The sequence below is a fragment of the Sciurus vulgaris genome (genome assembly GCF_902686455.1).
Source record: "Sciurus vulgaris genome assembly, chromosome: 16".
Classification (NCBI taxonomy): domain Eukaryota; kingdom Metazoa; phylum Chordata; class Mammalia; order Rodentia; family Sciuridae; genus Sciurus; species Sciurus vulgaris.
In genome coordinates this window covers 31117057-31143311 of record NC_136477.1, presented here as the reverse complement: position 1 = coordinate 31143311, position 26255 = coordinate 31117057, and the positions used below count along the sequence as shown (strand labels likewise).

General features: G+C 34.1%; 1 protein-coding gene across 2 annotated transcripts in view; it reads left to right on the top strand.

Moving 5' to 3' along the window:
- Positions 1-26255, top strand: part of PDCD6IP (programmed cell death 6 interacting protein) — a 69376-nt gene that overhangs the window by 36917 nt on the left and 6204 nt on the right. For both annotated transcript variants that reach the window (XM_079114236.1, XM_079114235.1), the window contains exons 10-15: positions 5896-6073; positions 14371-14482; positions 15345-15514; positions 23232-23480; positions 24462-24596; positions 25939-26033. In XM_079114236.1, coding sequence (XP_078970362.1) covers positions 5896-6073; positions 14371-14482; positions 15345-15514; positions 23232-23480; positions 24462-24596; positions 25939-26033 — 939 coding nt within the window. The remainder of the gene's footprint in view (positions 1-5895; positions 6074-14370; positions 14483-15344; positions 15515-23231; positions 23481-24461; positions 24597-25938; positions 26034-26255) is intronic.

The following is a 26255-nucleotide window of genomic DNA, read 5'->3' as shown; positions in this document are numbered from 1 at the left end:
CACTCTCTTTCTTTCTCTCTCTCTCTCTCTCTCTCTTTCTCTCTCTCACAAAATCTATAACACTTCTTGGAGACATTGTTTTAAACCCTGGCATATAAATTAGAGTTAGAAGAAACTTAATTACAGAGACAAGGTGAGAACATTTGACTACTTGTTTGCATTTTAAGAAATATTTATTTGAGGGTAATGAGAAGTAGAAATGAACTCTGTGATATCTGGTACATTTAGTATTCCAAACCAGTTGTTGTTTCTGGTGGAATAAAGACTAAGAAATTAATTCATTAATTTAAAAAAAAATTAGGTATAACAACAAGAATATAATTCACCATGATTAAGTGGGTTTCATCCCAGGAATCATTTGACCATCCAACAGATGGATAAAAGACCTTTACTAAAATCCAGTACCTGTTTCTGTTAAAAACAGTGGAGAAGCTAGGGATGAAAGGAACTTACCTCAACATTATAAGCCTGTATAAAGCCAAACCCAAAGCCAACATCATTCTGAATGGATAAAAACTGAAAGCATTTCTCTAAAATCAGGAACAAAACAAAGATGTTCACTCTCACCACTTCTATTAAATATTGTTCTTGAAACACTAACCATAGCAGTCAGGCAAGAGAAGAAAATTAAAGGGATACCAAAAGAAAAAGCAGTCATCAAATTATCTCTATAAGTGGATGACATGATCCTATATCTAGAAGACCCAAAAAACTACTCCAGAGACTTCTAGAGTTGATCAGCAAATTCAGCAAATAGCAGGATACAAGATCAGCACTTATAAATCAGTAGCTTTCTTGTCCTCCAACAGTGATTTTGATGAGAAAGAAATCAGGAAAACCGTTTCATTCACAATATCCTAAAATAGAGAACAAAACAAAACAAAAAGAAAAAAAACAACAAAATACTTGGAAATTGATCTAACCAAGGAGGTTAAAGATCACTACAATGAAAATTATAGAACACTGAAGAAAGAAATTGAAGAGTTTAGAAGATGGAAAGACCTCCCATATTCTTTGATAGGCAGAATCAATATTGTCAAAATGGGTATACGACCAAAAGCAATGTACAGATTCACTGCAGTCCCCATCAGAGTACCAATGACATTCTTCATAGAATTAGAAAAAATGGTGTTTAAGTTCATTTGGAAGAATAAGAGACCCAGAATAGCCAAAGCAATATTGAGCAAGAAGAGCAATGCAGGAGGCATCACAATACCTGATCTTTAATTATGCTACAGAGCTATTGGCATCAAAATAGACACAAAGACCAGTGGAATAGAATAGAAGACTTGTGAACAAACTGATATACTTACAGCCATCTGATACTTGATAAAGGTGCCAAAAATATATGTTGGAGGAAAATGTCATTTTAGCAAATGATGCTGGGAAAACTGGATATCCATATTAGAAGAATGAAACTAGATCCTTATTTCTCACCCTGCACAAAAGTAAAATGGATCAAAGAGGGCTGGGGTGGTAGCTCAGTGGTAGAGCACTTGCCTAGCATGTGTGAGGCACTGGGTTTGATTCTCAGCATCATATATAAATAAATAAAGTTTCATCAACAACTTAAAAAAAAATGGTTAAAGACTTGGGAATTAGACCAGAATCCTAGCAACTGCTAGAAGAAAACATAGGGTCAATCTTTCATCATATTAGTGCTGGCACTGTTTTCCTTAACAAGACCGCTAAAATCTCAAGAAACAAAACCAAATATCAGTAAGTGGGATGCCATCACATTGAAAAGCTTTTGCACAGCAAAGGAAATAATTAAGATTGTGAAGAGAGAAACTACACAATGGGAGAAAATCTTTGCCAGCTGCTCATCTGACAGCAGATTAATAGCCAGAGTTTATAAAGAACTCAAAAAACTTAACACCAAGAAACCCAAGTAACCCAGTCAATAAATGGGCAAAAAACCAAAACTTCTCAAAAGAAGAAACATAAATAGTACAAATAAATGAAAAAATGTTAAACATCTGTAGCAACCAAGGAAATGGAGATCAAAATTACACTAAGATTTTGTTTCCTTACAATTAGAATGGCAGTCATCAAGAACACAAATAGTTACAAATGCTGACGAGGATGTGGGGATAAAGGTACTCTTGTATGTTGTTGATGGGACTGCAGATTAGTACAACCACTCTGGAAAGCAGCATCAAGTTACCTTAAAAAAACTAGGAATGGAGCCAACATATGACCCAGCCATCCCATTCCTTGGTGTATATCCAAAAGAACTAAGAGTAGCATACTGTAGTGATATAGCCACCTCAGTGAAAGCAGCACAATTCACAATAGCCAAATATGGAATCAGCTTAGTTGCCCATCAGTAGATGAATGGATACAGAAAATGTGGTATATATACACAATGGGGTTTTACTCAGCCATAAGAAAGAATGAAATTATGGCATTTGTTGGTAAATGGACGGAAATGGAGAACATCATTGCTAAGTGAAGTAAGCCGGTCTCAGAAAACCAAGGGTTGAATGTTTTCTCTCACATGTCTGTCTAGAGAAAAGTAGGGGAAAGGAGGATTGGGGGATCAGAGATCATAAAGATGGAAGATCAGTGGAGTAAAAGACAGAAAGAAAGAGGGTTGAGAAAGGAGAGGAAGTACAGAATGAATATTACAAAATCATGTTATGTGCACATGTAAATATACCGTGACATTTCACCTTTATACAAAAGTAGAAAGAACCAATCAAAAATAAATGAGTGAAAGAAAGATCAGTGTAGAGAAAGGATAATAGAGGGAAGAAGGAGGGGAAGGAAAAGGTGAGGAATGGGAACTGAAACAAAATTTCATGTGTATATGATTTTGTCAAAATGAACCCAGCTACTGTGTGTAATATAATGCTCTAATAAAAAGGTATAATTTGTACACAATAAAATACACCCATTTTAAGTGTGCAGTTAAGTTTTGGTGCCCATGTAACCACCACTGAGATTGAGACTGGGAATAGTTCTGTTACCCTAAAATTCTCTTATGCCTCTTCCCTTCAGTCCCTCTTCACCTTGTCACTACTAATGTGCTCCCTGTAACCATAGGTTTTAATCTTTATACAGTTTAATATGAAGGTAATTCATTATATCATGTACAGTATAGTACAGTTGTACAGTATGTAGTACTTTAAGTATGTACAGTATATTCTCTACTTCCTTCAGTTTGCTTCTGAGATTCATCTGTATTGTCATGTGTATCAATTTGATTTTTTTGGTCTGAGCAGTATTTTTTTACTTTTTCTTTTATTTATTAATTTTTTCATTAACTTTTGACAGTGATAAATTTTTAGAAAAAAATTTTTTTCATATATGTATATGGGTAATAATGTCTGTCACAATCTACTGTCCTTCCCATCCCCACCTGCCCCACCCTTCCCCTCCCCTCTGTACAGTCCAAAGTTCATTCATTCTTCCCTACCCATCCCCCCACTATGGATCACTATCCTCTTATCAGAGGAAACATTCAGCCTTTGGTTATTTGGTATTGGCCTATTTTGATATTCTCCAATTCCATCCATTTACCTGCAAATGCCATAATTTCATTCTTCTTTGAGGCTAAGTAATATTCCATTGTGTATATGTATCATATTTTCTTTATCCATTCATCTGTTGAAGGGTATCTAGGTTGGTTCTATAGTTTTGCTATTGTGAATTGAGCTGCTGTAAACATTGATGTGGCTGTGTCACTGTAGAATGCTGATTTTAAGTCCTTTGGGTATAAACTGAGGAGTGGGATAGCTGGGTCAAATGGTGGTTCCATTCCAAGTTTTCTAAGGAATTGCCATACTGCTTTCCAAAGTGGTTGCACCAATCTGCAGTCCCACTAACAATGTATGAGTGCACACTTTTCCCCACATCCTTGCCAGCACTTATTATTGCTTCGAGCAGTATTTTACAGTCATATAATAGTTTGTTAAGTTTGCCTGTTGATAAAACATTTCAGGTGCCACAAGTATTCATATACAAATCTGTGTGGACATGTTTTTGTTGTCTTTGGTAAATACTGAGTAGTAGACCCCCCGACCCCCCGCCCTTTCCAGTGCTGGGGAATGAACCCAGGGTCTTGCACATGGTAGGCAAGTGCTCTACCACTGACCTACATCCCGAGCCCTAGATGTGAAATTTGAGTTGTGTATTTTGAGTTTGTTTAACTTTATATGAAGTTGCCAGATTGTTTTCCAAAATGGGTCCTCCATTTTATATTCCACCTGCACTATGTGAGAAATACAGTTGCTCTGCATCCTCACCAACACTTTTACACTTTTTAATTTTAGCCATGTATATAGTGTATATGTGGCCATCTTTCATTGGAGTTCAATTTGCATTCTCTAATTACCAGTGATGTTGAGCAGCTTTTCATGTGTTCAGTAGCCATTTATATATCTTTTATGAAGTGTTGGTTGAAACATTAGGTTCCTTTGTATTTTCGTTTTGCTGGAGATAGAACCTAGGTCTTGTGCATCTAGGTTAAGTGCTCTTCTACTGAGCTTCACACCAGTCATTTGGCTCCTTTTTTTACTTACTTATTTTTATTAAAAAATTTTTTTAAAATTTGTTGATGGACCTTTATTTTCTTCCTTCCTTTCTCCCCTCCCCTTCCTTCCCCCCTCCCACCCCCTTCCCCTTTTTCTTTCTTTCACTGAGAATTGAACCCACCTCATGCATGCTAGGCAAGCACTCTACCACTGAGCCACAAACCCAACCCTGGCTCCTTTTTTAAATTGAGTTTTTTCCTCCTTAATTACCTTTAAAGAGTTCTTTATATATTTTGGAGACAAGTTCTTTGTTAGATATATATGATTGAGAATATATTCTCCTAGTTTGATTTATCATTTTGATGAATGCATGGAATTTTTCTTTATCTAGCACGAAGGCAATAGTAATTGCATATGATTAAGAGGCAGTTTGAGTTTGTACAGAACTTGTTTTTTGAGCAATTTATTGCATTACATCATGCTATTTGCTTTATTGTCTTCATGAATAGTAGACAGGGATAAGTTCCCTGTCCCTATCATGTAAATGAAGTAAGTGAAAAATTCTTATTGTACCACAACTGAGAACAGGTGAGTATTCTGAATATTCTGTAATTAATACTTAGTCTTCCTATTGTTCTATTGATATTTTGCCTAAATACTATGAAATTTTAGCTATTTCATGTATTATTTTTGATTTGTCACCGACAGTGTTACCATCAAAGGTATCATAAAAGATTGCTTTTTCAAGGAAAAAAATTCCTTTTTTGGGGGGCAGGGGTGGGTACCAGGGATTGAACCCAAGGGTGCTTAACTAAAAAGCCACCTCTCCTGCCCTTTTTAAAAACATTTTTATTTTGAGAAAGGGTCTTGCTTAGGGCCTTTGTAAGTTGCTGAGGCCAGTCTCAAACTTGGAATTCTTCTGCCTCAGCTTCCTTAGTTGCTGGAATTATATGCGTGTGCCACTGAAAAAGAATTTTTTACTTTTAATTATTTAGGCTAAAAGAAGTTAAGTTTGAGCTACAGGCCAAAAGATGTCTAGTGTATTTTAAATGCTGTCATAATTTTTCTTTTTGGCTTTTATTTATTTTTATTTATTTTTATTTTGTGGTGCTGGGAATTGAACCCACGGCCTTGTGCTTGCAAGGCAAGCACTTTACTGACTGAGCTATCTCACCAGCCCTCTTTTTGGCTTTTAATTGTGAACTGTGAACTTAAATAACTTGTAATGTTTCTGTCGTATCAATTATTGATTTTTCTGTTTTTTTCCCTTTATCTTTGCTTTATTTTTTTATTAGTGGGGGTTATCTTCATTTTTTAGAGGCTAACTCCATTCCATTGCTATTGATTTGGATATAGGCAATTAATATTTTAAAGATGGTTTAGCCTTAAACATGACAAAATATCTCATTTTTTTCAGCGTGTTAGCTTCCCTTAATCTTCCAGCAGCAATTGAAGATGTGTCTGGAGATACTGTACCTCAGTCGATATTGACTAAGTCCACATCGGTGATTGAACAGGGTGGTATCCAGACTGTTGATCAGTTGATTAAAGAACTACCTGAACTACTACAAAGAAATAGAGAAATTCTAGATGAGGTATGTTTTAAAAGATTTGCTTTTCAAATAAAAACTGTGATCTCTTGGTGTTCAGCAGGAATGAGGCCTGCAGGGTTTCACAGGGTTGTATTCATCATCTTTGCCCCAGAAATTGATGTAACCCCAGAGCTTGCTCTTCAGTTCAAGAGGAATCCTGGTTGAATGAGAATGAGTTCATTCTTGTCTTAAGTCAAATAAATGCATGTTAATAAAATTCATATGACTTCTATATAATGCTAGTATACTTTAAGAAATTACTGTCACACAAACTGAAGTCTTTGTAATTAATGATTTCATTTGTGCATAGGCTGATCGGGTTTCTTGATGAACATGGAGCAAAGGAAGTTAGGACATCACATCAAATATTTTATAAAGCTGCTACATTCATATACCAGTAGAGATGGCATTTTATTAATAGGAATAAAACACTTCGTAAAGTTCTTTTTTTTACTAAAGCTTACTGTCCACCAATGTAAATTTTTTTCTGGTGCCTTTGTCTTTTTCCCTAATTGCTAGATTTCTTTCTTTAGCTCTAGATACTTAGAAATTGGTTAGATGGACTCTGGTCAGTTTTGAAGTCACATAGTCTGTTTAGGTGACCTTTCTTATCAGTCCTTGAAGTTTTGATTTTTAAATTAACTTTCAGAGGATATTATATTTACATAATTTCCAAATACATTGGAAGAGAGGCAGAGCACTTAAATACTTATGATGACAATATGGATCTTGTGGGTGAGCTAGTTACGTAAAAGATAAAACAGTGAAATGCCTAGCCTTGGGGACACGTAGGATGTGGTTAATAAATTATAGCTGTTATTACTCTTATGTTACTATTATGATGATAGTATTGCAATTATAACTGTTGATAGTAGAGATGGTTGTTATTCATTTTTCAATGCAAATCATCTCTTGAAAAAGCTTAGGATGGAGACTTACTGCATTGATTCTGGAATGCTGCTATTTGTGAGGGATTCTACATTAATTATTAAGCTGTCACCAACCTTATCTATGTAGACAGAGTCAACAACCTGAAAAACTAACTAGAATGTTTACATAGTTTAGTGTTAAATCTTTGCTGTGTTGAGCTTGTTAGAAATGTAGAATCTCAGGCCTCTCTCCAGATTTACTGAATCACAGTCTGCATCTTGATCAGATTCCTAGTCATTTTCATGTCCATTAAAATTTGACACACTTTGCTCTTAAGGTCATAGAAGAATACTTTATAGTCCTTTAAATTCTGTTGATTTGTGGACTAAGCAAGCTGTCATCTTGTGTTGCAATTGAATGGACATTAGAAATAGCAGGTAGACATAGGGAGAAGGAAGTGGAGAGTTTTTTAGAAATCCCAGAAGTGATGGCATCAAGAAAAATTGTTTGTGTGGGGGCAGGCAAACCCTGGAAAATGCAGACCTGGTGAGTCAAATGGAGAACATTCTGGGAGCATTTAGTACTTATAATTTACACATAGTTCAGTGGTTAAAGTCTCAGAGTGTGGAATTATGTTTGGATTTGATTCTTACCTCAGAGCTGTGACTCTGGGCAAGGTGTTTAACATCTTCATGTCTCAGCTGACTCATCGAGAAAATAGTAATAATAGTGTTTAGCCTGCCGAGTTGTACATTGGGATAACACACGTCTGCTACTTAATATTTACATAAATATTAAATACTTCTGTATTTCCTTGATTTTAAGATGCCATTGATTGGAAGATGTGTTTGATTTCATAACAATTTTTTTTGATAAGGATATTGCCTAATGAAATATATATCAGTTGTGAGGAGCATCTCCTTAAAAAATATTGAAGTGAAAAAAGTTTATCTTGTACAGACATTGGTGTATATACATATGTTTGTTGTCTGTCTAAAAATGAAGTGCTTTTATTTATTTTGATGTTTCTAACAGCCTTATGATTTAAGGTTTGTATTTGTCATTTGTACTTAGAAATGTAAGCTATAGTAAGTTGTAAAGCTGGTATTTGATTTGAGTTGTTTTTCTTACTGGTAGCTTTTAGTCATTTTGTTTAATCTTAATTTTCAGAAATTTGAGGTGTTTACCAGTTTTTTCTTTTGTAAATAGTCTGTTTGGGACCTGTTGGGTCCTTTAAAGATTAGATTCTTGTCTGTGGGTTCTAGTTCTTTAGATTCCTTTTTCTCTATCCCCTCCACTATTTCCCTATGAGTTCCTGTTAGACTGATGGCTGTGCTTCTGTATCATTTCTTCAAATTCCTTATCATATCTTTTATTTTTTTCTGTTTGTGCTCTTTTTCTTCTTTCAGAGAGACTATCTCAGGTCATCTTTCTAGTTCATTAATCAACTTTTCAGCTGTTTTGATTCTTCAGCCATTGTCTGTGTGTGTGTGTGTGTGCGTATACATGTATTTAATTTCCTTGATCTTTTTATTTCCAAGATACCTAATTGGTTCTTTAAAAAACAACTCCTCTGTTTAATATCCATATTTGATTCTCTGTTTTATTTTTAGGTAAAATTCACATAACATAAAATTCACTATTAAAGTCTTTAAAGTATACAACTGTGTGACTTTTAGTACATTCACAATGTTCTGTGAACACTGACATTAATTCCAGAACATTTTCCTTCCTCCCAAAGAATTTGCAGTCACCTCTCTTTTTCCCTTTCTCTCTGCCCTTGAAAACCACACTAATTTGATTTCTGTCTCTTATGGATTTGCCTGTTTTGGACATTTCATATAAATGAAATCCTACAATATATGGCCTTTTGAGTTTGGCTCTTTTTTTCTTAGCATAATATTTTCAAGGTTCATCCATGTTATAGCATGTGTTAATACTTCATTTCTTTTTATGGCCATATAATATTCCATTGTGTGGATATACCATATATTGTTTGTCCATTCCTCAATTGATGAATGTTTAAGTTGTTGTCACTTTTTTTTGACTGTTTTGAATGATCCTGCTACATGTGTATAAATTTTTATTTGAGCACTTGTTTTCATTTCTCTTGGGTATGTACACCTGGGAGCAGAATTGCTGGGTCATATGGTAAGTCTCATTTTTTTAAGGAACTGCCAAACACTCTCCCAAATAGCTGTACCATTTTACATTTTTGCCAGCAGTGTGTAAAGGTTCCAGTTTGTCCACATCCTTACTAGTCACTATAATTTTCTTTAAAAAAAAATTTTTTTTTAGTTTTTGGTGAACCTTTATTTTATTCACTTATTTTTATGTGGTGCTGAGAATTGAACCCAGTGCCTCACACATGGTAGGCTAGCGCTCAATCACTGAGCCACAACCCCAGCCCAAGCCTGTATTACAGTTTTCTTAAGGAAAAAAATCATACCTTACATAATTGTGTGAAGTATCTCATTGTGGGTTCAATTTGTTCAATTTGCATTTTCCTAATGGCTAATGATATCGGTCTCCTTTTCCTGTGATTATTTGCCACTTGCGTATCTTTGGAAAAATATCTAATAACTTTTGACATTTTTCAGAAATTGGGTTGTCTTTTTGTTGAATTGCAAGAATTCTTTTACATATTTTTAAATGTACTGAAAGCCACTCAGTCATGTACTTTATAGACGTTAGTAGGAAATTCACATCTACGTGTTTGGATGGTAGGCCTTATCAGCTGTATGATTAACCAGGTACCTTCTTCTATTCTGTGGATTGTCTTTTCACTCTTTGGGTACTGTTCTTTGATGCAGAAAAGTTTTCAGTTTTGATGAAGTACAGTTTATCTAGTGTCCCTTTGTTCCTTTTGCTTTTGGTGCTATATTTAGGATTACATTGCCAAAAATTGAAGGTCATGAAGATTTACTCTTAATGTGTTCTTCTAAGAGTTTCATAGTTTTAGCTCTTCTGTTTAGGTGTTCGATCTGTTTTGAAATAAATCTTGAATTTGGTGTGAGGTAAATGTCCAACATCATATTTTGCATGTAGTTACTCTGTTCTAGCATTATTTGTTGACGACAATGGCCTAGGCATCTTTGTGAAAAATTGCTTGATATGTCTAAACGTATGCCATTACATTGTTTTATTATTGCAGTTTTGTAATATTTTTTGAAATGGAGGGGAGGAGTCTTTCTACAACTTTGCCCTTTTTAAAGATTGTTTTCTCTATATGGGGTTCTTTGCAATTCCAAATGAATTTTAGGATCAGCTTATTCATTTCTACCAAAAATAAAATTGGAAGTTTAATAAGGATTGCATTGTATCTTTTTAATTTAATTTAATTTTTTGGTACCAGAAATTGAACCCAGGGGTGCTTAACCTTTGAGCCACATAGTCAGCCCTTTTTATTTTTTTTCTTTTTCTTTTTTTTTTTTTGTGGTGCTGGGGATTGAACCCACGGTCTTATGCTTGTGAGGCAAGCACTCTACCAGCTGAGCTATCTCCCCAGCCCCCTTTTTATTTTTTGAGACAGGGTCTTACTAAGTTGCTAGGGCCTCGCTGAGATACTGAGATTGGCTTTGAGCTTGTCATCCTCCTGCTTCCACCTCCTGAGTTGCAGGGATTATAGGTGTGCACCACTGCACCTGGTTGCACTGATTCTGTAAATCAATTTGGAGAGCATTGCCAGTCTTAATATTAAATCTTGAAATCCATGAACATAGGATATTTTTCCGTTTTTAAAAATGCTGTTAACTTTTTCACCAGTGCTCTGTAGTTTTCAGTGTACAAGTCTTGCACCTCTTTGGCTAAATTTATTTCTAAATATTTTATTTTTTTTTTTGATACTGTTATTTTTAATTTCCATTTTTGACTGTTCATTGCTAGAAATACAACAAATTTTTGTTGTGGAATTTGTCTTTTAGTTCATTGAATTTATTGTCTCTATAAAAGTATTTTGTGGAATCTTTGGATGTTCTATGTGTAAGGTTAAGTGAAGTGCAACTAGAGAGAGTTTTATTTTTTTCTTACTAATTTGAATACCTTTTATTTTTCTTGCCTAGTTTTCCTGGCAAGTTACAAATATTGAGAATGGACATCCTGGTCTTATTCCTGATTTTATGGGGAGAGCTTCCAGCATTTGACTGTTCAGCACAGTCATGTATCACTTTATATCAGAATGTTCTGAGAAATACTTGTTAGGTGCAAACATCATAGCATTTACTTACACATAGCATTTTACTTACATTAAAATGGCTAGAACATCACTAGGTGAGATAATATTCTGGTACTGTCATTGTATATGTATTCTGTCCTTGACCAAACATGGGTATGTGGAGCATGACTGTGAGATGTTAGTTGTGGGTTTTTCATAGATGACCTTTATCAGGTTGAGAAAGTTCCTTTCTGCTCGTTTATCAAATGTTTTTATCATGAAAGAGTGTTGGATTTTGTCAAATACTTTTTTCTGCATCTCTTTTAAGATGATCATAAGGTTTTTGTCCTCGTTCTACTAATATGGTGTATTACATTAATTGATTTTCAGATGTGAACCATCTTGCATTCCTGGGATATCGTTCTTTTCATGGTATAAAATCTTTTTGATGTGCTGTTAGATTTGGTTTGATAGTATTTTGTTGAAGATTTTGCCCCTATGTTTATGAGGGATGTTGGTCTTTAGTTTTTTTGTAGTGTGTCTGGCTTTTAGCTTGTGTGTCCTTACACAGTTTGAGTATCCCTTTTCTGAATATGTTTTTGATTTTCGATTTTTCTTTTTTTGAATTTAGGAATATTTGCATATATATAATGAGATATTGTGGATATGGGACCAAAGTCTAAATGTGAAATTCGTTTGTTTTCTGTGTAACATATACACATCCTGAAGGCAATTCTAACACAATTTTTAGTGTGCCTGTGTTTTTATTTTGACCTGTTATGTGAAATCAGTTATGGAGTTTTCCATTTTTGGTGTTATGTTGGTGCTCAAAAGTGTTTGTATTTTGGAGCATTTCAGATTTTGGATTTTTGGATTAGGAATACTCAACCTATAGTTGTGTGTTTTGTAAATGGCACATAGCAGTATTATCTTTCTAATTTAGTTTGAAAATCTTTGTCTCTACCTGAAGGGTTAAGTCCATTTGTATTAACTTTATTTTCATATATTCAGAATCATGTTCTACCATAGTTTGTATTTTTATATTTGTCTCAATTAGAATTCTGTGGGTTTCTTTGCTCTAGCCTCTCTTCCCATTTTTTCTTGCTTTTATAGTTGTTCATTCCATTTTTTTTTAACATTGGCATTGAAGTTACATACTGTTACTTCTATTCTTTGAAATTTATTATACTGTGTCTGAGTTTCCTTTAAGTTGCTTGCAATTTCATTGGATGCACTGAATTTAAGGAATTATATCTTTTATCTATCCTGGAAAATGCTTAATTTTAGTTTTCACTTCTTTGACTATTGCTTTTTCCCTATTCTCATTATCTCTTTCTGGATCTCTTGATTATTTGTATGTTGAATCTTTTTACTGAATCTTTTTACTGAATTTTCCATGTCTCTCAACCTCTCATTTTGTGTACTGTGCTTCATTCATTCATAGTTCACAAATTGTTTTGGTCTTAGAATCTTCCAGTAAACGCATTCTCTTCAGTTATATCTCTGCAGCTTTTAGGTATCCATTAATGTCCTAATTTTGTTATGTTTTTCATCTCTAGAAATTCTATTTGGCTTTTTTTCAGTTCTTCTATTCGATTTCTTCTATATTATACCTTTATTTATTATTTCTTAAAATACATTAAATGTATTTTATGTTCTTTCATTTTATAATGCTAATCTCTCTAATCTTTGTGAGTTTGACTCTGTGATTTGACATTTTTAAAAAATAGTGACTTGATTTCCTCATGTTCAGTTTGTTTTTGTTCTTGTGTTTTAATTTTAAAAGCTTTTTATTTTGCAAAGTGTTAGACGTACAGAAAAGTTTACAGATTTAGTGCAGAGTTCCTATATTTTCTTCACCTAGCCCCCTGCCAAAGTTAAAATCTTATGTAGTCATGGTAAATTTGTTACAACTAAGAAATTAAACAGTGGCATAATATTTTTACTCAGATTTTACCAGTTATTCCATTGATGTTATTCTGTTCCATGATCCAGTACAAAATACTACATTACATTTAGTGTTGTATTATTTTTGTGAATTCACATATGCTGGAATTGGTGGAAATTCTTTAACACATTTAGTGTTGAATGATTTTTGTGTGTGAAACATTTGCTGAGAATTGATAGGTTTAAAGTGAATTCTTTTAGATAGGATTTGTGTTTGTTTTTGCTGTAGAAAAGCATGGTATACCTGATACCTCTTTAAACTTTTTTTTTTTTCCTTTCTGTGTCTAATCTTCTAACCAGGACTTCATCTTAAAACTGTGTCATACAGTGTGATTTCTAGTCCCATGTACAGGCTTTTTATTAAGAATCTCAGGTGATATCACTTTTCTATTTAGATCCAAAATCTGATCATGTAGGTTTCCTTCTGTTGGCTGTTTTGCTTTTTAAAATTATTTCCCTGAGTTACCTGTTTGTAAGTGTCCTGATTTGGTGGAGGGGGAGTCTCTCAGTTTTGTTGACTCTATTCTTGTCTCCTCCTTTTGTGTTCAGTGTATATTCTATGCCAGTGAAGAACTACAAATCTGGCAAAATGTGAGTGGTGGACCAGTTTTGACTTTTGGCCCATTTTTGTTTGGTTCAGTTTGATTTTTATTTGGAGGATGATTTTTGCTGTTTTTCAGAGAATTGTAAAAAAAGAATAAGTGACAGATTGTACGTGACCTGTGTAGCCTAAAATTTGCTCTCTGGTGTGTAACAGAAAAGTTTGTTGTTCTCTGCCCTAAGCTATCAGGGATTGTCAGATACCACTGGCTTCAGCATTTGTGTCCATTGATAGATCAGCACTTCCTTGGGTTTCTTTCCAGCTAAGCATTAAAAGAGCATTTTAAAATATGTTAAACACAGTGTTAGTCTCTTGTACTGGGATGGAATTCTTAAGTTTTTTATTTTCATATAGTTAATCAGTTTTCCCTTTCATTTTATTAATGGCTTCTGAGATTAAAAGGTTTTTGTTATGGCATCTGGTTCTTTATTTTAATTGTAAAACTTTCTTTGAAGTAGTCTTGTATTTCGATATAAATAATTTCTTATTTTTTCTTCATTTTTATTTTAATGAGAAAGAATGGCTAACAATCTTACATTTTTAATACTTTTTGTTAAATACATAACTTGGATTTCTGCAACAACAAAAAATAACTTATATTCTAAGTAGTAGTATAGGAGTGTTTCCATCTCACTAAACTCTTCATCTATATTGGGTGTGATAATTTTAAAATTGCTTTAAAATTTTTATGCTGAAAATAATATATCGATTTTTTTCCTCCTTTTTAAGTCATTAAGATTGTTGGATGAAGAAGAAGCAACTGATAATGATTTAAGAGCAAAATTCAAGGAACGCTGGCAAAGGACAGCATCCAATGACCTCTATAAGCCCTTAAGAGCAGGTAAAAATGTATATAAATGACCTTTACTCAAACTCTCAATTTGGATCTACTTTTTGCTAGTTAGACTCAGTTGTAAGCTCATTTTTTACTGAAACTTTGTACTATTGTGTAAACCCAGGTGTTTTTCCCTCAGTTTAGTATAAAGGTACAAAGTAACAAATGTAATTCATGCTCACTGTAAAAAAATTCAGATTCTTAAAAGAAGGTGTAAAGTGAAAATAAAACAATATACCTACCAAATTTCATTTCCTTTTCTAAGCTCTGTGTATTTTAAAAATCATATGAGTTCATATTACATGTATGATGATTTTTTTTTTTTTTTCTTGGTAGTGAATCTGGGTGCTGAAAAAATGAGTTCTAAGAGTTACTTTGAAGTCAAAAATTACAGTTTTTAAGACTTTATTATTCAGGTTTGTGCTTACTGAGTGGTGTCTTCATGGTGACTAGAGACCTGTTTTATTTCTGCAAAAAGGACGTATAATATTGAGATTTTTTCTAAAAATATGTTATTCTTTTTAAGTCAGGTTGATTCTTTGAGAGAAGAATACTAGTTAAATAAGTCGTACAAATTTTTGGAGTGATTTGTTTTTGTTGATTTCTGTCTATATTCTTGAATTGTATTTGGCACACACTGGCCATGAAATGTATTTTAAAATGTAGCTGTGCCCTTGATTTTATAAATGATTTTGTCATTTTTCCAAAAACAGAAATGCAAAGATTGACAGAAATTGAGTTATTGTTTAGTGATTTGGGATCATAAAGGAATATAAGTAAAGTTGAGAACCAGAACTGAAAGTACAACCAGCTCATAAATATTGTTGTTAGAATCATTGCTGTGCTCTGGAAACTTTTTCCCCCCCAGAGGGAACCAACTTCAGAACAGTTTTAGATAAAGCTGTGCAAGCAGATGGGCAAGTGAAAGAACGTTATCAGTCTCATCGTGACACCATTGCTCTTCTGTGTAAGCCGGAGCCTGAGCTGAATGCCGCCATCCCCTCTGCTAACCCAGCAAAGACTATGCAGGGCAGTGAGGTGAGAGGGTACATTTTGTTGTGGGTGGTCATATGCTTGTGTTCAGGCCATTATATACAATGAACTGACAACGTCTTATTGTCATATTATAAAAAATGCAGAAGTTTTCTGGGGGTATAGCTCAGTGGCAGAGCACTTGCTTAGTATACATAAGGTCCAGGGTTTGATTCCTAGCACCACCAAGGGGTGGGCGAAGGAGAGAGAGAGAGACAGAGACAGACAGACACACACATACACACACACAACACGGAGAAGTAAATTGGGGTTATATCCATATACACTATGATAGTTTTTTGTACTGATATTAATATCCTGCAATAATGTGCATTTATCAGATGCCTTTTATAATCTAGGTACTAAATTCTAGATACTACATATGGTCACAATATTTATTTCAGGTTTTATAAAAGGGAGAAACTTGGAAGTGCAGAAAGTTGCCTGAAGTAACCATAAAAAACTGGGTTTGACTAGATACTTTTCTGATCACCAGTTCTTTGTTTCTTACATGATTCTGTACTGTTTTATATCATATTCCACTGGGATTACCTGTGAAGGGAAAACTGACCAGGTATGCTTGTTAATAAATAGATAACATCATTATTGTATTTCTGATAGGAAGGAAAAATTTGATAGTAGAGCATCTGAGTTTGGGAGTCCTAAAAAGAGGAGAGAGTGCAGGTATAATTTAATGGCTGATCACTATGAGGTAGGGTAATGTAGTAGCATCAAATAGTCTCCAAAGTACATAGGAAAATGAATCAAAGGGCAAGAAATACCACTCAGAACTTCTCAAGAAAGATTTCCTGAGTAGTAGGTTTTAGAAATTATCAGATTGTTCTTTATATAGAATAATTTCATATATTCATTCAAACAAGACTTACTCTGTAAGGCACTATGATGGGTACTTTGAAAAATTAACAGATGAGTCATATGAAACCTTTATATGGTCCAATGTAGAAAATTGGTAAGGAATAGAAGTTTAAAAATACAACAGGATACATATAAAGATTACTACAAAGACGTCAATTTGGAACACTTCAGCAATTTGGAACACCTCTCTTGCAGGTTTCTTAGGAAGTTGGCATATTTTGGGAACTGTGTGAAGAGGCAGGAAAAGTGGACTTACATAGGATCTAGGAAGGACTGCATTATTATTATCTAGAGATACACTGGAAACCAGGCACAGGTGCTGGGTGGCTTTCCCAAGAGAAGAGAAAGCTACCTAATTCAAGGAACTTGAATCTAAGGGAGAAACCTGATGGACAGGGAATTAGGTGCTTGGATGACATGGGGGATAAAAGAGGAAATGATCAGAAAATTATTTGTGAAAAACAAAGAACCCAAAAAAAGAGACTGTGGACCCAGGGAACAGCAACAAATTCTGACACCTTTTCTGTTTTAGAAAAAATATTCCTTCCTTGTTCTTTTTGGTGTTTCATATATGACCCAGAATATATCTGGCTTTTGTCCTTTCGTAGAAAAGCAAAAATGATGAGTGCGCTGATTCGTTTATATATTATTATTCACTTATATAAAAATGGATGCTTTTGTTAGTCCTTAGTGGTATTTCACAAGGGAGAAAACTTTTATAATTAATAACTTCATATTGAAGTTATTTTATTTAAGCTTAATTTTCCTGAAGTGATACAGCATATATGTTTTATTAAGAAACCCAAGCTTTTTGATAAGGTTATTTTATTATCTTATTATTAAGTCTCTTTGGGCATCTAGTTTTAGATATTGAGATACTCTGAAAATAGTGCAGGTTGTTGGTAGTTTATATTTAAATGTTCTTATATTAAATACTTAGGACCACTGCTTGTGATTGTGTCTCTGATTCACTAAAGTCTGAAACCATCTACGTATGACCCTGGCCCTACTGTGGAGTTGAACCTGGCCAGAATAAAGGGCGTATCTTTTTTTTACCCTCTTTCATAAGGATATTTCCACTTACACTGGGTATTGCATCTGCCTGAGGGTAATGGAGGGATGCGTTTATAAAAAACCTTCACTTCATGAAAGGTATTGCATGAAGAGCTCTGTCCAAAGCTGTGTGCTCTCCCTGAGAGGATTTTTTCCTAAATCATAAAAAGGCATCTTGTAGTCTTGATTTTTCATATCAGAAAGTTTATAGACAAGTGTTGAGGTTGACTGCAATCCATTCATTTGGTTCACCACACATTTGTGGAAGGTCTGCTACTTGCCAGCAGCTATACTGAGCATGTGGTCTCTAATAAAGGGTGTCTTCACCTCTGTGTTAGCTTTACTGTAGGGTAACTGAATCAGGTTCCTGCTTTTCTATTGCTTGCAGAGATATTCTCATGTTTTCTTTTTCTGAAAATAAAATGATAGTGTCAAAAAGTAAAGTTGAAAATTTTATTGAGAGCATTTCTTATGTCTCTAATTGTATTTGGTACTGTTAAATGCTATAGAGAATTTTTTTTTTTTTTTTTTTTTTTGGTTCTGGGGATTGAACCCAGGGCCTTGTGCTTGCGAAGTAAGCACTCTACCAACTGAGCTATATCCCCAGCCCTATAGAGAGTTTTATGATGTAAAACCAGGGACAACAAACTATAGAGAGGACCAGATAAAGGAGGCCTCTTAGTTTTGTTTTTACATTTTTAAATGGTTGAAAAGGTTAAAAGAATCATATTTTCATGAAATGTGGGCACTATGTGAAATTCAAATTTCAGTGTTCATAAATAAATTTTTGTTGGAATGTAGCCAAGGTTCTTTCATTTGCATATCATCTATGGCTGTGTTCACAAGTACAAATGCAAGAATGGAATACATGCAACACTGAATTTAACCTACTAAACTAAAAACATTTTGTTTGGCCATTTACCGAAAAAGTTTTCCAGCCCCTGATTGGAAACAGAAGTATTGACACACTAGGCGGTCTTAGTCCTACTGTTCTGTTTGTCCTTATCTCTCTCCATTCTTTCTTCTGTTTTTTTTTTCTGTGTTTCAGACACAGTTGGTCCTTTTTTTCCCCTTTGTGTCATGTTTGTTCTTGCCTCAAGATGTTTTTATATTTACATTTTCTTGGGGTCAGGGAGGGCTTCCCTTTCTGTGGCTGTTTCCTCTTTTTCATTAGTCTCAGATGGCACATCTTCCCCATCTTTGTCACTCTCTACAGCATTACTCTGTTGTTGTGTGTTTGTTTTAAATCCTCCCCCTCCATTTGTTTACTATTTTGCTGTGCTGGGAATCAGACCAAGGCCGACCACTGAGCTACATCCCCAGCAGGACTGTTGGTAGCCTTTAGAACAATACTCAACACATAATCATTGAGAGAGTATTTCTTGATGAATGGTAACCACTGGCAGCCTAACTTAATATAAGTGATACATTTAATTGCAGTTAAAAGCTAATTGGAAGTTTTTATAAAACAGAAATATATACCACAGGTTTCTAATTATTTATGTACTTGGACTTGATAACATTTAAACTTGAAATTTGAGTTTCTAAAACAATTTAGGTGGTATTTTTCTTGTTATCATAGTCATTTATTTGTGAAAGTAGTTTCATTCATTTTCTACATCATTCACTCTTAAAATTAGGCTAGTGTCATGCAATTTAAAATATATTTAAACTAGTGTATATGATTATTAATAAAAAAATGAAAAAGAGGCTCTGTAATATAAGGGGTCTTTTACTATCTTTGTATGGCTGTCCAAAGGTTCATTTATAAATTAGTTGTTTAAAATAGCATTTCTTTCAGAGACTTCAAATCATGGCATATTGAAATAGTACAGAATTTATTTAATAATACTGGTCTGTTCCTCATTTTTTTGGTTAGAAAATGATGTACATACGTTGGGAGGTTAGCTTTTCTTTGTAACTAGAGCTGGTAGGAGAACTTGTGGTTCTTAAATTCTTAGAGTTCTCGTCCCTCATTTTTCTATTGTCCTGTGTATAATTAGTTTCTCACTGAAGAAGAAGTTGCAGCTCTCTGAACCATTTTATCTTCTCATTTATTGATTAAGTTAGATTAAATTAGATTAGCTAACTTTGGGGATGTTACCATAGTAACTTCAACTCATCCAACTCATCATTTGATGAGAGGATCTTTGTTTCCATACTCTGAGAGTATACCATCTGTTTAAAGACAATAGTGTTCCAATGTTCCAGACCCTTAGTTTTATTAGACTGTTAAACCTTCTGCATATTCTTTTTCTCCCCAACTTCATTTTTTAAAACTATTCTTTTAGTTGTAGATGGACACAATACCTTTATTTAATTAATTTATTTTTATGTGGTGCTGAGGATCAAACCTAGTATCTCATATGTGCTAGGCAAGCGCTCTACCACTGAGCTACAACCCCAGCACCTCAGCACTCCAGCTTCATTTTAATTGTCTAACTTTTTTTCTATATATATATTTTTAAATTAGACATTGCTTACAGAGAGAGAATAACGTTTTGCTGGGTGTGGTGATGCATGCCTGTAATCTCAGTGACTTGGTAGGTTGAGAGGCTGGAGGAGCACAAGTTTGCTGCCAGTCTTAACAACTTAGTGAGTCCCTGTCTCAAAATAAAATTTTTAAAAAAGGAATGGATATTTAAGTACCCCTGGATTCAGTCCCCAGTACCAAAACCAAAAAGTGAAACAAAACCAAACAACAATAACAAAAAAAAACCCAAAGAAACCCCCCCCAATTTTTTTTTTCTCTTCTCTCTCCCTCCCTCCCTATCTTCCTTTCTTCCTTCCTTCTTTTGACTTTTCCTTCCTTCTTTTTTAACATCCTTTATTTTTCTGTTAGGCACACAGCCTTCACTTAGGTCTTAAGTTAAAGTTACAGTTGACTTACTAGTTCATTATCAGTTTAAGGGAAAAGATAATACTGTCAATAGCATTTTTGTATCTTACTGCATCCTGCTCAATACAAAACATACCACTTAACTACAGAGATCGTTATAATTCAGTAAAATAAAGGATACTTTAATTCTTAATCTACTTCTCATTGTTCTTTTATCCCTATCTGAATGCTTGTATGCCTAAGCCCCTTTAGTCCATAATGTACCCAGCATATATAGAGTTAAATCATAAAACTGAACTAACAAATTAAAATTAGACTGGTATGGTTAAGCAGTTACCCTACGTTAGAAATTATGTTGAGCACTTTATATGCATTATCTTGGTCTTCACAGTGGTCCTGGAATAGGTACTGGGTACTAGGTATTATTCCCATTTTGTAAGTGAAGAAAGTGAGTGTTCTAGGAAGTAAGCTGTCCAGGGTTACACAGTAATAACTAAGTCCATTGTATCTACTAAGGGAGTATAGTCATAGTTGATATATTTTTTTGTATGTAATTACATTTCATTTTGATAGGTTCATTTATTTATTGTTTTGATTTAATTTTGTATTCTGAATGTGTAAAAATGTTTATGATTCTAAAGTGCAGAGGAATCTCATTCCCATTCATTACTTCTACTTCATTCTCATATTCTGTACACATTGTACACATATATATGTATATATGTATACATATACATATTATACATATTATGTATGTGTATATATTGTATATGTGTATATGTGTATAATATACATATTATATATGTGTATATATTTATATCCTAATTTCCCTTCTCTCTCACTCAAAATGAGTAATATATATATGAGCGCATATATATATACACACACACACATATATATATATATATACTTTTGCACCCCTCCTCTTCTCCCCTGGCCTCCTCTTCACTCCCCTCTCTTCTCTTAGGGTGCTGAGAATTGAACTTTTTTTTTCCTTTTCAATTAAAACTTTTAAAATTAAGATTAGATTAAGATTAGGAGACTTAGGAGATACGGGTGGTAAACAGAGGCCCAAAAGAAGTTCACCTATATTTAGAAGAAAGCTTAGACTTTTCCTCAGGTCTTAGTCCTTCACAAAGGAATATTACTCTGGATATTAGTGTCAAGGAGTTAATTAGGACTGTGAAAGGAAGAGGAGGACAGGAATTCTCAGAAACAGGCAGGAGATCCATTGGAGTTGGAACTGTTGCTGGTGATAAGGAAGGGCTGTGGAAATAGGGTTCATGGGCATCTTCCTTTGCCTTTTCCTTAATTTTCTTTCTATGAGCATTGGGATGAGCAAAGTAGAGGGCTTGGGATTGGTGCTTTCCCTTTTAAAGTGAGAGAAATGTGAGAAAAAGGGACAGCTTGAAGCAGCATTAGAACACGGTTAATACAAGGGAGTATGTGTGAATCATATGGATGTAAATCAGAAGTTGCCTGGACTGAATAGAAGAAGTAACACTTAATAATAAAAAGAGATATATGTAACCATCTTTCCCTCTTCTTTTCCCTGCATATAAAATAAACATATGGTATGCGGTCCCCTTGCTTGTGTGCTGTTTCCCAGGCTCAACCCCCTTTCTCCATCTAGCATGTTTTCTTCATGTCTCTGTTTCTGTCTTCATGTATATCTCTATATATATCTCTCTCTCTCAGTGTAGGCAAAATAGATTATCTTACTTAAGTCAGACCTTACCTTACCTCAGAGCCATTACAGGCAGGCAGTATAGAGTAGAGTGGTTAAGATAATTGGTTTTGCGGCTGGTATGTCATGCAGCAGTAATCCTAGCTACTTGGGAAGCTGAGGCAGAGGGAATGCAAGCTGGAGGCCAGCCTGGTAGTTTAGCAAGATCCTGTCAGAAAGGAAGGGGAAAAGAAGAAGGATGGGATGTAGCTCAGTGGTAGAGCATTTGCCTGGCGTGTGTGTGGCCCTGGATTTAATCTCCAATACTGGGGTTGTGAGGGGGGGGCATTGGTTTGGAGTTTAGGCATATTTAGGTCTCACATTTCACCTCTTTCTTTTACTTTCTTGGGAGAAGAGATGTCTCTGGAGAAGGATCCAAGGAGGTCCTGGGGGAGAGGGGGAACTTAACTCAGGATCAGCAGGGTTCTTGGTATATGTGACAGAAAAGAATTTCAGCTTGAATCAGACAGAGGCATAGACAGAGGTTTATTTAGGAAGGAAAATACACATTGAAGGGAGAATTGGGGCTAACTACAGAGTGAGAAGCCCTGACTTGGGCTAGGGGTCCAATATTTATAGAAGGGCTGTATCAGGAACTGGACTGGAGGTGGAGCCAGGGTGGAGCTATATAATTTCCTACCAGTTTTCCCTGTGCTTGTGTTTTCCTTAATTTTATAAGGGCATAGGCCAAGGGCGTGTTCCTCAAGATTTACAATTGTGCTTTCTGTATCTCAGTGGCTTGTGAGGATGTTTCCTTTAAGATTCAGTATCTTATCTCTTTATTCTAAATCCCTGTCTCATATCTATGTAACCATGTTACTTAATCTTTCTGAGACTCAATTTCTCCACTTTTGGAATAGAGATGATGAATATATACCCTTAGGATATTATAAGGAATGTGTTACATTGTTTTTGTGAAACATTTAATAGTTCCTGGCATGTAGTAAGTGTTGAGTGAATTGTAGCTATTGCTACTGTTGTTATCCCTGTTTTTGTAATCTGAGGCAACTAAAAGTATATAATGATTACATCTAAATAAACCTGATGCTTAATTTATACTTCACTCTCTGAGAAATCATCTCTCGCTGACCATGAATTAATAACCTTCGCTGACCATGAATTAATAACCTTTGTATATTGTTTTCTTCCTGACATTGCTGCCTTTTTTTTTTTTTTGGGCAATTACACGAAAATGTCTTTTTTTTTTTTTTTTTTTTTTTCTTGTTTAGGTTGTAAATGTCTTAAAATCCTTATTGACAAATCTTGATGAAGTAAAGAAGGAAAGAGAAAGTCTTGAGAATGACCTGAAGTCAGTAAATTTTGATATGACAAGCAAGTTTTTGACAGCTCTGGCTCAAGATGGTGTGATAAATGAAGAAGCTCTTTCTGTTACTGAACTGGATCGAATCTATGGAGGTCTTACAACTAAGGTTCAGGAATCTCTAAAGAAACAGGAGGGACTCCTAAAAAATATTCAGGTAAAATTTATATATTTAATAAGATACATGTTCAGAAAATTACAGACAGGATACACCTGCATGATACCCGTACCCATTTAGGAAAATGAAATTGGAGAACATAAATTTTAGAGTGGAACATGATACATCTATGTTTTGTAAAATTTAATGTGGCACATTGATTGTAAAAAAACTATGAAACAAAGCCATTCTTCTGTTGCTAAAATGGTACTTGCTACTTAGAAATGCCTTGATATTTCAGATAGTTTGCGTTTTTCCAAAAAATTAAAAAAAATTTTTTTAGTTGTTGATGAATCTTTATTAGTTATATGTGATGCTGAGAATTGAACCCAGTGCCTAACACATGGTAGGTGAGTGCTCTACCACTGAGCCACACCCCATCCCTTTCCAAATTTTTAAGATTTTTTTAAGCTTATGTGGGGGGGAAAAAAAATCAAAATTCATTGGAATTATTGATTCCTGAAATTGTATGGCTAATACATACAGACTTTTGTCAGGCATTGTAAATAATCCCAAACTAAATGTGTTTAGTTAGATGTTTGAAATTAGCCAGAATTTTTGTTTACAAATAAGTAGTTTGGACTATTTAATAAGATTTGAAAATTTGCTTTTAGGAGTTAATATGCAGCATTAAATGTTATTTTTTTTTCATTTTTGAATGTTTATATATACTATAAAGTATTCTCAAAAGTTAAAGTTCCATCTTCGTAATTATTTTGTGTTATGTATTAGTAGAAATCTGTGGTCTTTATTGGTTATGTTTTGACACCCATTGGATTTGTGATATTTTTTAATAAATCTAAGAAAAGATTTTTAAAGCCCTGTACTACCTCAAAAAGAAATAGTTAGGTATTTCTAGTAATTCTGCAAGCATATATTATCATGTATGCTTTTCATAGTTGAAAAAGGTATTTAAAAATGTAATGAGCTACCTTAATTTTATAAGCAATTGTAAATTAAATGTATCTTTCTTTTAATAAGGTCTCACACCAGGAATTTTCAAAAATGAAACAATCTAACAATGAAGCTAATTTAAGAGAAGAGGTTTTGAAGAATTTAGCTACTGCATATGACAACTTTGTTGAACTTGTGGCTAATTTGAAGGAAGGCACAAAGGTATGAAGTAATACAAAAGAAACAATAGCTAACAAGTATAGATATGAAAATATAGTTTAGAAAGTTAATTTGTATTTCTAGCTAGACCAGATTATTTCTTTGCCTTGAATTTGTTAGCTTTGATGACTTTTGCTTCTGTAAGGTTATTATTTAATAAAGGTGGCAGTATTTCATTGGAACTTGTAAAAATGAATTGTATATTTCAGCTGGCAGAAAAAGGGATATAATCATTCTAGGTAACAGAAGTTAGTGTACAGAGATGTCAAAATACCTTTTTAAGGGTTAGGATGTTGAGCATTTTGAGTGAATTGTGAGGAAAAAAGTAGCAAAGGCTCATCTATGGTGTGAAATGGGTACATGGCTTTTATGTTTTGTGTGGGTGATTTGGTGATGATAGATTTGTAACCTATTTACTTAAAAAAATACACATATATGAGCATCAGTGTGCTTACTGAAAAAAAAAATATATATATATATATTTATTTATTTATTTCATATAGGGGTACTTAACCAATGAGCCATATCCCCATGTTTTGTTTTGAGACAGGATCTTGCTAAGTCCTTAGGTCCTCATATGTTGCTGAGATTGGTCTCAAACTTGTAATCCTCCTGACTTAGCCTCCTGATTTGCTGGGATTACAGGCATGCCACTAGCTTTATATGCTACTAAATATATTTTAAGTATTTTCCTTACCTTGTATCTTAAAACATTTAGGAAAGTGCCTTTTTTTCAACCCCCAATAACTTAACTTTAGCTTTTCAGATACACAAGGTCCTTTGATACTCAACTTCATAAAGATCACTTAATAAAGTTACAGTAGGTATTATGTAAAATCCTCTGAAGAGAGGAAGAAAATATTGCATTGCCTTCCAGACAGGATAGTGAAATACCATCTTGGTTTGACTTAAATACTTTGTTCAAATAGATAAGCTGAGGGAATTCTCCAAAGAATCTTTGGAAATTCTTTGAAGATTGTCTGAAATGAAACATTTCTCTAGTGAATGTGTACATTTACTCCTCCCCCTTAAGTAGTTTTAGTATCATTATGTAGTAGTAGAATTTTCTCTAGAAATTGGGAACATGTTCATATTCATGAAACTTAACTTATTGCCACTTAATTTTTGATGACAGTGTTCTTTAAAAATGATTTTACTGTTTTTATTTTTTAGTGAATTTTAGGTCATATTTAAGATTAGGTCTTTGGGCTTAATAAGTGCTGTGAATGTCTTGTGTAGAGGATTCAGTTATTCACTTTTTAACTTTTGACAAGTTAGCTTTAGATGGTGTTACTCCCTAGTTTAAAAAAAATTGTTCTTATTACTCTTTGTTGTTTGCTTACAGTTTTACAATGAGCTGACAGAAATCCTGGTCAGGTTCCAGAACAAATGTAGTGACATAGTGTTTGCACGGAAGACAGAAAGAGATGAACTCTTAAAGTAAGTTTGTTTTTGTGTATCAAAGTGTATTTAAAAATTTTGTCTTAAAAATATGATAGAAACTTTTAGGGGGAACTTGGTAGTGTGAGGTAGCAATTTCCCTTATTTTCTCCTTAGTATTTTACAAGCTGGGCCAATGCATAGGACTTATTTTGTGCTGAGTGATCAAATAGAGTTTATCTAGCATTGATACAAAGAAATTATTTCTAAAGGTGAAAAAAA